Source organism: Thunnus albacares, chromosome 17 (genome assembly GCF_914725855.1).
Source record: "Thunnus albacares chromosome 17, fThuAlb1.1, whole genome shotgun sequence".
NCBI lineage: Eukaryota > Metazoa > Chordata > Actinopteri > Scombriformes > Scombridae > Thunnus > Thunnus albacares.
The window spans coordinates 15,102,893-15,115,904 of NC_058122.1; the positions used below are offsets into that span (position 1 = coordinate 15,102,893).

The 13,012-nt window shown below is 38.8% G+C and overlaps 1 protein-coding gene and 1 non-coding gene across 2 annotated transcripts; one reads left to right on the forward strand and one right to left on the reverse strand.

Annotated features, from left to right (window-relative positions):
• The first annotated feature begins 1,659 nt into the window (after positions 1-1,659).
• On the forward strand, positions 1,660-11,848 carry sdr42e2 (short chain dehydrogenase/reductase family 42E, member 2). Its single transcript, XM_044331784.1, has 11 exons — positions 1,660-2,097; positions 3,759-3,854; positions 4,395-4,452; positions 4,722-4,840; positions 5,117-5,192; positions 6,352-6,434; positions 7,500-7,637; positions 7,912-7,977; positions 8,636-8,699; positions 8,835-8,908; positions 11,471-11,848. Exons 1-11 carry the CDS (start codon positions 1,660-1,662, stop codon positions 11,717-11,719), a joined length of 1,461 nt encoding a protein of 486 aa, XP_044187719.1. The 3' UTR covers positions 11,720-11,848.
• A 675-nt stretch (positions 11,849-12,523) lies between these two features.
• Positions 12,524-12,605, reverse strand: trnal-uag. The gene has a single exon. It is a non-coding gene; the product is annotated as a tRNA-Leu (tRNA).
• Positions 12,606-13,012: the final 407 nt, after the last annotated feature.

A 13,012-nucleotide genomic window follows, 5' to 3' on the forward strand; every position in this document is an offset into this window, starting at 1 on the left:
ATGTATTTTATCACCTTCATCAAATGTGTGTGAAGAGTAATAATGTTAGAAGAGAAGAAAAAATGTATTTAAATCAAAGTATTGTTTAGTTTTTCAGTTATTATTTTTATATTATTATATCAATGCCATGATAACCCAAAATTGTTCTTAATTACAGCTTCTAACTGACCTATAAAGCATTAGTAAATGATTTATCAACCATTAAAAAACATTAGTTACAGCTGGATATTGGAGAGTGGGACCGGTTTAATATTTATTATATAGATTTAACATTTATATATTGCATTACATTAAATCAATTTTCACAAGAAAAAAACATCTCAAATGTCACTCTAAACTTTCTTAATGTCTGACTTTAACATTCTCAGACTGCTTTTTCAAAGTTATTTAGAGCTGCATGTGGCTAAATGGAAGCTCATTTGAATATCCATTTAACAATGTTCCTGCAGCCAAATTCAGACTCATATTTGTGAGTACTCTAAAACAGGGGTAAAAAATGTGACCTCTGACCTGAGTATATACATATGTTATATGCTGACAGTAAAAAGGGCAGCAGATGTTGCTGCTTGTCCACCTGATGCTCCTGGAAACGTGATCCTCACTGCCTGCAGCCTGCGTGCTGCATCCAGGCGTTACGGTAGGAGAGTCTTCAGGTAAAGGTGCAGGTGATTGACAGGTGAGAGAGGTGACGCATCGGGAGGGACCACAAGAGCAAAGCAAAGGTGTAGACTGCATTAGTTCATGAGCCAAGTGGCACAGGTATGGATGTGAGAGGTCAAAAGGAATATTAAGGTAAGTTAATTACTACAACTTTTTGAATTGTAGGAAAGTCTAAAATGTACATGTGATGGCAATCAGATCTGTGTGTCATTTATTCATCAGTTTGAGAGCTAAATGTCCTATTAGCTTGTTCATTTTGGAGAGAAATGCAGAGAGATGTGTTAATTACTGATCTTTTGAAATTTGTCTGACAAATTACATTCACAGCTTACTGTTGAATATTGTACATTGATTCATTCTTTATTTCTTCATGAGGATCAGTTGTATTTTAATTCTGATGTCCAGGACCTTCAGGTCATTTTCATTTGTCAAAAATGGGCCAAACTTAGATGCATGTTATAAATGAGAAGTCTAGTATACAAGCTACAAAATACAGTCTTTTAGTAGATTCATATACAAAAACTGAAATGATCAAATCTGGCATTCTGTCTTTTCTTGAAACCCTTTAACAAATAGCAGTCAGTCATTACAAATTGATACTGTGCAAGCAAAAATTGTTCAAATCCACAGACCTTTAATTTAAATTTCAATGGAGATCCCATTGTTTCCAAAGATACCAAATATGTCATGCTGAAATTGGGGGAAATGTGTAGCTTATGAAATTATGCACCAGACATCCAGAATATTTCCATCTGATGGAAGGTGCAGTCATGATAAAGAGTCTTTGGGATTAATATTTCACTCACCTTCAATGAAGAGCTGAAGCAAACTGATACAGTATGTGATGCTGTTGGAAAGGCAGTGTCAGCAATTTTAAAACTACTTAAGGCGAAACCTAATCTGCAGTTCTACAAGATGACTCTTACAGGTCAAACTTTAATGATACTAAAGCAATGAATAACCAATAGTCGACCTCCTTCAACCCATACAGGACGGTCTATGGAGCTGTGCGGTCCCAATATGAGTGAGAGTGGAGGCTCTCTGTGCCAGGTGAAGCAGCTTCCCTGCCACAGTGTCCCCCTTTGTCGCCTGCAGGCCAGTGGACACCACATGCACAACCACCCACACCTCACCCACCAGCCTTGGGTCAACCACCCAGCGCCGGCTGTGGCCTCCAGCCCGGCCGTGGCCATCCGACACCGGGTAAATGGAGCCATGGCGGCCAGCTGCAGCAGCCCAGAGAGTGCGGCCTCCAGACTCGGAGAGGAAGCAGCACTGGCCCGGAGCGTCTCTCCAGGGAAGGTGCTGGTGACAGGTGGAGGGGGATACTTTGGCTTTAGGCTGGGGAGAGCGCTGGCCAGCCAGGGGATGTCAGTGCTCCTTCTGGACATGAATAAGCCTCCCTGTGACATCCCTGATGGAGCGAGTTTCTATCAGGTATCTGCTGTTTGAAATCCTGCTATTATTCCAATTGATACTTCTCTATTTTGTTTTCAACGTTCCCTTGCATATCTTTGCCCAAAATAAGACAATTTAGTACCAGTATACTGTTCAAGTGTAATGCTCTTCTTCTTAAATACTTTGTAATTGCAGGACTCATGTCTGATAATGATTATTCAGCCATGCAGCTGTAGCTGTTGTTTTTTTTGTTTTTTGTTTTGTTTATTTGCATTTTGTCAAGTCACACTGTCCCTTCACTAGTAGGATGAACAAAGAACAACATAACCAGTACGACCTGTATGTCCTATAATTTTTTGGCACCATTTTGGATTTTTTTTAGCAATTATTTAACATCCTCTTCTTCATGAACCACAAATCAGAAATTGAAATGAACATTGACACAGGTTTTGCTCGCTGTAATCATTCCTCCTGTTAGTAAGTGTAAGTGATGGGGGACAAAATCCACAGTCCTGGTTTTCAGCAAAAATGTTAGTAAAAGTTTATCTGAAGATAATATGAAGTTTCAGCCATCTGAGTTAGTCAAATACAGTCACTTTGTGTTTTGACAGAGTTTTCCAGTTTAGCTGCAGTGGAAGGATCAACAAAAAGAGGCACTTAAAAGAGAATAACTTTGAAAGATATTGACTTGAATTGACTTGATTTAACTAAGTTGAACAGCTGGAGCCTCATATTAGCTTCAGATAAACTTTTAAATACATTTTATCATGAAAGGAGACTTCTGGATATTGTCCTCCATCACTTTTGTTGTAAGTTCATTATAAAGGGATCTCTTAAGAACAGGGGTAATGATTACAACAAGAAAAACATGTGGCACTGTTCATTTGGGCACCTGACCTTTATAGGATAGTCATGAAAAATTGTGAACCCGTCCTTTAATTTAAACCAGGGGTCCTAACTTTTTAATTTTAGTTTTGTGTTTGTTCTTCTTTCGTTTCCCTGCACATTCATTTTCATTTTTAAGTGCCTTTTTTTTAATTCAAATTTTTTGGAAACTCAAACTCAAAACAACTTAAAACCCACCAAAGCTGACAGACACTGAGTCATGTCATAAGGATGTCTTTTGTGTTATAAACAACACGAAATACACGGTGTGAGTTCTGACACATCCTTATAACTCACACTGCTACATGCAGACTTGAAAATCAACTCTAGTGTTTTCTTGCGTCAGCCAGCATCAGTTTGTCTCTGTGGTTTGTCTGCATGCTGGCTGGAAACAGACACAGGTGAGTGATCCGCCTCAGAGCGCCAGCTGCTGACTGGGTCAGAGAGGGTGGTGACATGATTCAGGTTTCACCTGCAAGCCTCGTGGCACACTTACCTTAATTATAACCGTCCTTTCATGGGGTGGTTAGTGACTCACACCGCCACATGTACCAGTCTGTGTCACTTAACCTTCAATGCTCCCGACCTGGCAAACTGCTTATGTTGTGTTGAGAATAAACTAACACGTAAAAGTGTCAGAAATCAATATTGTAGTTGAAAATTTGCTGTGCTCCAACTGTCAAAAGTGTATTTATAATCTGTGTTCTGTTATGGATGAAACATAACTAAACATATTGAGCTTCCATGTTAAGAAAAATGTCCTGAGAGTTGGCATTAACCAACCAAGGATAATTACTCTTATCTTGTTCTTACAGAGTGACATCCGGGACTATTCCTCCCTCTATAAGTTGTGTGAAGGGGTCGACTGTATATTCCACACAGCATCTTACGGCATGTCCGGGCCAGAACAGGTGACCTCCTTCATGTTTTCTGTGGCACCTTCTCAATACTTCTCATTCAGACAAAAGTCAGAGAGACAAGAGGGACACGTTTCACTGCATTAAGTCTATCTTATGTCCTTGTTAGATTCACTTTTCATTATTTAGGCCTCTCAAAGCAGACTTTTCGAACTCAGTATTTACTGTAAGAATCAGTCGCTGCATCCAATCTGCAGAACAAGCTGGATAAGGACCAGAATTCCTTGTGACAACTGATGATAAATACAATGATGGCTCACTTAGTAGAGCACACACCTGCCTCATAACACCCTCAGTGCTCCACCAATAAACAATTAAGGTGAACACACAGTTGTTTTCTTGCTTGTTTTTGTATGAGTCATAATGTACGTTTAAGAGGTGAACATACTGTGAGATGCTTTTAACAGATAATAAGAACGCTGGAGGTAAAATTAGGGATATTGTACACTTGTTATAATGTGGATGAATAATCAAAATGTAGAGAGATGATGTCATTAAGAAGTGACATTTTTCTCTCTGTGTCTCTGTCTCCAGCTGCGGAAAGAGCAAGTGGAGTCGGTCAATGTTGGTGGGACCAATAATGTCATAAATGGTAAGAATACGTGTAAAAACTTTAATACCTATCACCAAACGTCCCACATACACTGTAATGAAACATTTAAATGATTTCTGAATATCATTTGAACACTGGAAATACTTAGTGGTAAGAAGGAACTTGACATTCTTCATTGTGATGTGGAAATTCATTTGTCTGTTGTGTGTTTTTAGTTAAAATGTTTAATAACTGACTTTGCTAAAAGCTAAAAATATGGGAGCAAAGAGATTTTGATTTTTTTTATACAATGTATGTCTATGTCTCAGTGTGCAAAGAGAGGAGCATCCCCCGGCTAGTGTACACCAGTACCATCAATGTAGTGTTTGCTGGGAAACCAATTGAGGATGGCGATGAGGCTTCAGTGCCTTATGTGCCCCCCGATGTGGTGAGTAAAGAGAATTAGATCAAACTGAAGTATGACTGTTGCCAACCTTCAACAGTAAACCATATAAACAGTATAAATTCTTCTAAATCTGCTCATGTGCCACCAAAACTTAACAAAAATAAAATATGTCATTGTGGTTTTATAAAACAGTGTATTGGAACATAAGGAAAACTGGGATGAAGAACTGAACAAAAGGTCAAAATTATAAGACATAAAATCAGACATTAAAATTACTCAGAGGGTTATTTAATGCTTCTGTGTTTCTTTCTGTTGCAGCACATTGACCACTACTCCAGAACTAAAGCTATTGCAGAGCAGATGGTCCTCGCAGCCAACGGATGCTCCCTCAAAGGTGTGAAATGATCAGTGTGTGCAATGACAAGCGTATCCACAGTATAACATGAAAACGCTGCAATCAGAGATTGAAACCTATGGCCTTCGGTTTCTATGTAAATGTGTTTGTATGTTTGAAAGAGAGACTGAGGCAGTGGTTGCCATGGAAACCCAGCCGCCTATGTGTACAATCCAACATGACAGTAACATCAGTTTAAATTTAGAGCAGGGCAGAACAGTATGATTGAAGTGCAGCATTGATGTGACTTAATGTCTTGAGTAGTACATGCACGCGCACACACACACACACACACACATGCACACACATGCACACACATACTGCACATATACTCACTCTCAATCTTCTAATCAGTGGGTTTTAGGTTCCACTATGTGCTTTACATAAAGAGGTGTGAAGCCTCCCATTTCCTCCTTAGGTGTCACCCTGCACCCTATCAGTGAACATCACCTTATACATTCAATTAACCTTAGAGCATGGGGCTGTCTTCATTATATACTGCAGGTTAAAGTCCATGCAACCTCTGCAGGAGGATGTGGCTTACTTTTTTTTTTTTTCCACTGGCTCGGACTTAGAGGCCAGACACCTCAGGGAAATTAGTGCTACTGTATTAAAGGATAGGTTCACAATTTTTCAAGTCTGGCCTATAACAATAGTCAGGTGCTCAAATGAACTTTGACACGTGTTTTTCTCTATAATCATTCCTCCTGTTCATACTGGCCATTAAGAGGTCTTTACTTTCTATGTGATGGGGAACAAAATCCACAGTTTTCCTTCTGTGCAAAAACTGTATTTCAAAGCTTATTTGAAGCTGATATGAGGCTTCAGCTGTCCAAATGTGTCAAATCAATTCAATATCTTTCAAAGTTACTGTGTTTTTAGTGCCAAATTCCCCTTTTATGCTATGATCATTCCACTGCACCTGAAAGGGAAAACATTGATGGAGATTTTCTAATGGTCAGTATGTACAGGAGGAATCATAACAGCGAGCAAAACATGTTTGAATGTTCATATTTGCACCTGACTGTTGTTTTAAGACAGACTTGAAAAATTGTGAACCTATCCTTTAAAAATATGAAAGAGCTTTTATGTAGTAGTTAACTGGGCAAAAATACATAAATGTATATATTCTCAGTGGTTTGAATTCTCTCTTGTGAAGACGGAGGCCTGCTGCGGACCTGCGTCCTACGGCCCTGCGGCATATATGGACCAGAAGAGAGGAGACACCTCCACAGAGTGATGGTGAGGGATGGACACAAACACAATTTATGGTCCTGTATCATGATAAATGTAGATAGATTTCTTTCACGTTGGCACAGGAGAAGAAAAATCTTGCAGTGTCTGAAGGCACTTCTTGTGCGCCTCCCTGGCAGAATGTGTTCCTGCCTGAAGAGTTTACATTATTGATGGAGCTCTCCGGGGCATCCAGTTACAACCCACTTTTCTTCCAGTCTTTCCTCTGTGAGGTAGCAGTGCAGTCTGGTGAAAGGCTGCATGTGTTTGGCTGTGTTCTGAGTTTACTGTTGGTCAAGTGGCCAAGAAGGTGAAGTTTTTAGATACTGCACACTGTAAGGTTAATTCAAGACTTAATTATGCACAAGCTGGAGTTAATGAGTGCAAAACATTTTAGCTCAAATTGTGTAAACTTTATGTTCCTGCTGAACATTTTCTGAAAAATTAGCATACCATAAGCTTTCATTTGTGTAAGGCCATTAGCTCTCTCAGAGTAATGTTATCATTGCTTTGTAATGTCATTGCAAAGACTCTTTCTTGGTAAAGCCTTAAAAAATTCCAGCACCCTAATTTTAACCCTAACCCTAACCCTAACCCTACCATCAGCTGACAAAAAAATCAGCAATGAACAAGCCTGGATATTTTGTAGAAAATGACATGAATTTAGTTGTGTCATGCATTAAAAAAAAAGCTGTTCGGCAGCCTTACATGTCAGATGTCATTATTTTTCAAAACACCATTTTAATGTAACTTTGACAAATTATGAAGGCAACAAAATATTCACTGTCTCCAAATTTTCATACCATGCTAACATGAACTGTTTGCTAAGAGATCAATAGTAATATGTATGTTGTATGGGGTTAATTGTCCAAAACATGCAAAATCACTAAGGTTGTACTACTTGGATTTTAAGGTTTGTTCACATTCATTATCAGAAAAAAATCCAAAATTGGAACGATAGAAAACACGCATACGACCATAAACTATGATGAAAAAGGAGTAAAACCCAAAACAAACAAGAAATAGATCAAACTGTCCACTTATTATCCCTCGTCTCTCTGTCTCTCTGTCCAGGTGAATGTGGAGCGTCGGTTGTTTAGTTTCAGGTTTGGCGACCCCCGGGCCAGGATGAACTGGGTACACGTAGATAACCTGGTGCTGGCCCACATGCTGGCAGCGGAGGCTCTCACACTGAAGAGGAGCTGTGTCTCTGTGAGTCACACTGTGCACCTCAGAACAAAGAGTCAACACCCATAGATTCATGTGATGAGACGCCTTTCAGCAACAAAACCACACATACAACATGAATATTGGCTCTATTTATCTGGATCCCCCTCTAGTTCTGCTCTAATACTTCTTTTAGTCAACCTCTCTGTTCTGCACATCAAGACCAAAGATGAGAGATAGATAGTTGTCTCATAGATTAAATAAAGATAATATAGAGTGTTTCCTTTATAACAGGCCTCTGTTTTCTGTTCTTTTGCAGAGTGGACAGGTCTATTTCATTAATGATGGACTTTCAGTCAATCTATTTGAGTGGTTGACACCTTTGGTAAGTTAAAGGAAAACACTGGTGATATTCTATGTTTTTCTTATTTTAACAAGTCCCTTGAAAAGAATAAAACTAATAATACATTGAAGCCACTAACAAGTATTGTCTGTGTAGCTTATTTCTGTGCATCATAAAGATAATTGTTGTCCAAAAACATTTAAAAACACCTCAATAAGCCACAGTGTAGCACCTTTATTACAGTCAACATGGCAACTGTAATTTATTTTGAGTCAATTACCACATACACTGTTCTGCTGCTGTAAATACTCACTGTCACAACAAACGTGTATTAGTCTGCAGCTGAAAATAGTCCCCAACAAATTTACTATTTACTCCTGTTGATGTAACATTTGTCAAACATGACAGCGCCCTGCTGATTTAAGAAATTATCAAGACTTAAAAAAAAAAGAAACTATATATTTATGAGTCAAACTGTAAAGATTTATCTTCAGTAGGAACCAATGGGCCTGATTGCCACAGACAGGTTAGGGAAGACAGAGAGTACTGGGACATTTACTGGCACATTGTTGGATTTTTATGGGATTTGTTGACAATAAGAAAAATCTAAAGTAACTCCTGCTTTATTCTTTAAAATTTCAAAGATATTTACCGATTAATTGAAATTGCATTTCGTTGCAATCTCATGTTTCTATTGCAGTTTGAAAAGCTGGGTTACAGCAGGCCGTTGATAAACCTGCCAGTTTCGCTTGTCTATTCAGCAGGTAGCCCATCTCTTTTTTTTTTTTTTTTTAAAATTTGTACTCCTTTTAAATGTCACTTAAACCATATTTGCATGAAAATGTGTTGAGTTGTTCGTACTAATAACCCTGATATATGTGGTTTTCTTCTATTTCCAGCTATCCTGGTTGAATATTTGCATATAGTCCTGAGACCTGTGATAGAAGTGCCTCTCCTCTTTACCAGAAGTGAGGTAATTACTCTTCCTTCTTCCTCTCCTGCCTCCTTAAAAACTTTCTCTCTCTCTCTCTCAGGCTTCAAATGAATGATTCAACCATTTTCTGCTCTTTAGCATGTTCTTAATGCAGTTTTAAGTGACGCACTGCAGCTGAACTCTGCGTTTGATACTTGAAAGAAAAGGCAAAAACGGATAATTTCTTGTAACTCAACTGCCTCAGAGAGCTCCTTTAGCTGTGTAACTTGAATGAACTCAGTCTGACAGTTTGAAGAGATACATTTTGGATCATGATGATGTGACTCCATAGTGCTGAAAGTTGTGTGTGAACATATACATGCCTACCTAATTAAAAGTGTCTGGTGTGTTGGAGATGGGGGGAGGTGGGGGTTTAGGTTACCTGCTCCCTGATGAGTAGATTCTTGTTTAAGTCTCTCCCACAACAGTGAAGACAGACTTCATTAAGGTGGGTATTTTCCTATCAGCCCCCTGCTCTCCCCCTCCCTCATCTGATGCTATCTTGTGTGCATGAATTATGGAAAACCAAGGTGAACCTTCAAATGAATTCAAAAAATACTGGCAGGTAAAGAAATGCCAAAGCTGTCATAGTCACTGGAAGCCTTTGACTTCAATCTGCGGGTCCGTGGCACCATTAAAAAACATTAACTTGCATTGAGAATTATAATGTAGCAGGCTTTGCAATAATCCTGCCCGGGGAGGCCTTTACGATGCATCTCAAGGAGCCTCCGTCATGGCCTGCAAGGTCCTCATGAATGTGTGATGAGGCAGAAACCAAAGCTGAGCCTGTGGGCCTGCACCTGGAGCTCATTCTGTCAGACAGCTGCTGGCCGGGGGATCGATGATTGTCCTGTGAATAAAACATAAACTGCTGTGGGGTCAGAACAGGAAGTTCAAGATGAAGTTGACAGGAAGTGACCTCAGTACAGTGGCTGTTGCCATGGTGAGCGGAGTCGGGCAACCTCTTGGCTGGGCTCAAATGAACCTGCCGACTCTCAGGTTAAGTCAGCCGTCGCGTGACGTGCAGAGGAGTTTTTTCTCTCGCACATAAATTCCATTTCTGCAATCACATTAAAGGAGATGCTGATTCAATAAGCTTAAAGGATGAGAGTAGTGATACTATATAATACTAATATTCCATATTTTATCTCATTGTTTGTTCCATGAAAAGACCAAAACCATGAATTAATCCTACTAAAAAGTGTTGTCTGTGTAGTCAAAGCCTGATATATCTTGTTCCTCTGTGCCGTAGAGCTCAAATGTTGTCCAAAAAATTATAAAAACACACAAATGAACCACATCGTTGCACTGGGTGACATGTTCCTTCATTACAATGAACATGGGCACTGTAGTTTATTTTTTAGTCAGCTCTATATGTCCTGCTGCGGTAAATATTGACAGGAACACCAAATGTGTATTAATCCGCAGCTGAAAATAGTCCCTAGCAAATGCACACTTTACTCCTGTTTGAGTAGCTTTTGCTAAAGACTACAATGCCTAGCTTTTTTTTTTAGGAAATTACTGAGACTTTAAAAAAAAAAATCAAAGTGAGAATGAAAAGGCTGGAATCTGAGTACCACAGACAGGATATTGAAGCGAATATTGAGAGACGGACTAACATATTGTTGATGTTCTCAAGGGACAAAAATAGAGATTAAAGCCAGTCTTATCCTTTAAGGACAAGGATAAAGATATAATTTACACACACATAAAAGTGAAACAAACCAATTCAGAAATCTAATGCATGAATCAACATTATGTGCAAAGCAATTACTGACAAATGATGCAGCACTAAAAATGTTTTCTTAGCACAGCGAAACTATGAAATTCATTATCAATAGAAATTTGTCATGAGCCATTTCACCACCGAAATGTATTTTATGTATCAGTTTATTTGTCAGGGACCATAATTATTGATTAGAAGGCTAATTTTAATTCTTCTATGGCCAGATATTAGAGACAACCTACACACATCGTCAGCATTACAAACCACATTTTGGATATTACTAATGTCCTGCGTCACTGATGACTTTTTGAATACAGATTCATCTCAAGTGAGTGAAAATTGATAGCAGTAGAAAGGTACAGCTATACCAGAGGGATATACATATATAGTCAAGATGATCGTCAAGTCAGACAGGAAGAGCAGGACTCAGCAGTTTGTGGTTGTAGTGTGTCTAACTATGATACTATACTAGCAAATCAATATACAACAACTTGGTATAAGTCATACAGTGAAGCTATGAGGATATTTTGTGAAAGGTTTACATCACAAGACCTGAACTCTTCCGTAACTGTTTGTACTTCACATGCAGACACTTTATCCTCAGCCAGTAAGAAGATGCAGTAACCGGAGGCATCCATCAGTTGTAGGCTATCAGAATGTAAAATCAAGCTTGCCAAATAGAGGTTAATCTGAACAATTAGCCTCACAGTGTGGCCTTTAACTTTGGTGTTTTGGTCTGGACTTCTTTGCAGCAGCTGAATATCCACGGGAGCTTCTGTCTTGATGAAAAAAAACCCTGGTGAAATATACCTCAAATGCTTAATGTTCATTTGCAGGTGAGGAACATAGCAGTAAGCCACACCTTCAAGATCGACAAGGCCCGTCGAGAGCTCGGTTACTGTCCGAAACCCTACAGTCTGGCGGACTCTGTGGAACAGTACCTGAAGTCCCGGCGGCCCTGCTCCAGCTCACGTCTTTTCAACCTCTCCTGGACCTCTCAGCTGCCCAGACAGGTCATTCTTCTGCTGTTTATGGGCCTCAGTCTGGTGCTACTGATGTTGTGCTGCATACTCAGTCAGGACTAGTCTGGTTGATAAAAAACAACAACAATTTTCACTGTACTGTATGGACAGTTGTCTCCGTCATTTTGTTTTCAAATCACACACTTCCTTTTCTTAGTTAGAAAATAAAACGTTTTGCTCAGATATTTAAAAAATGTCTCACAGTTTATGTAGGTTATGTAATGTGCTTCCTTTTCTCTGTTTTGATGTTGGAATATGTGTGTCTGAGTGCAAAACTAAAAGGCTACTGAAAAGTATTAAACCTGAGTTGCGTGAATGCTCTGGATTTCTCCACAGTTTGAAGTTGATTTCATTAAAAGGAAAAATATCTAACTTTGTATTACAAATATTTCCATTTTCGTTGATTGTATGCATGCCTCCAGTTTCTATTATTTATATTTGTTGTGATTTACACATCTTTAGAATTTAATTAGTATTTAATAGTAATTTTGTACACGTTTAGAAATAAAAGCATCAACAATGAATGCCAATTACCATTTTATATCTGTAATGAGCACATTCATTTATAAGTTCTTTCTTTGCTCAAGTCTTTCTGTGAGGAAATGCTTATGGTTCTCTTTCTATAAAATAAACATGAAGTAGTGTCATTATGAAGAGTAAACTGGTGTCTTTGTGCACATACAGGTCGTCAAAAGATGGCGCACTTGCACTATGAATGATTTTCACAGCAGCATGAAGTAATGTGAAGCAGCAAAATGAGCCGAATAGGCGCACAGGCGTAACGTGAAAAAAACGTTATCATGTTTACACGTTTCAGTTGATCATGTAGATCTCTGTGAGCAAATAATCATCAAAATGAAACACATCTGGCAGCGGTGGGATTCGAACCCACGCCATCGAAATGACTGGAGCCTAAATCCAGCGCCTTAGACCACTCGGCCACGCTACCAGTGTCTTTGATTGTGGTCATTTATAACTAAATAGCTCCCTCTAGCAATGATAGCCGTACTGTTTTTAACGGTATTATTTTAAATATTCTCTTACTTTTTTGTTGTATTGCAATTGTGTTCAATTAATACTGCCACACGCAACGATATGTGATATCAAACACTAGAAGCTAAGCTATATGTTTGTACATGATTGTCATCGTGTTATTGATAACAATACGTCATGTTACAGGCTTGTGTCGTCACTGTCTGTGTCGTCACGCTATTGGACATATTTGCCAACACTTTTGAACCTTTGATTGATTTTGTGTGAATGTGATTAACTTTAAACGAAAAATGGATTTGAAATGTGAAAGTCGTGTAAATTTCAACAGTAGCTTTTACAATGTAAAACTCATTAAATAGATTA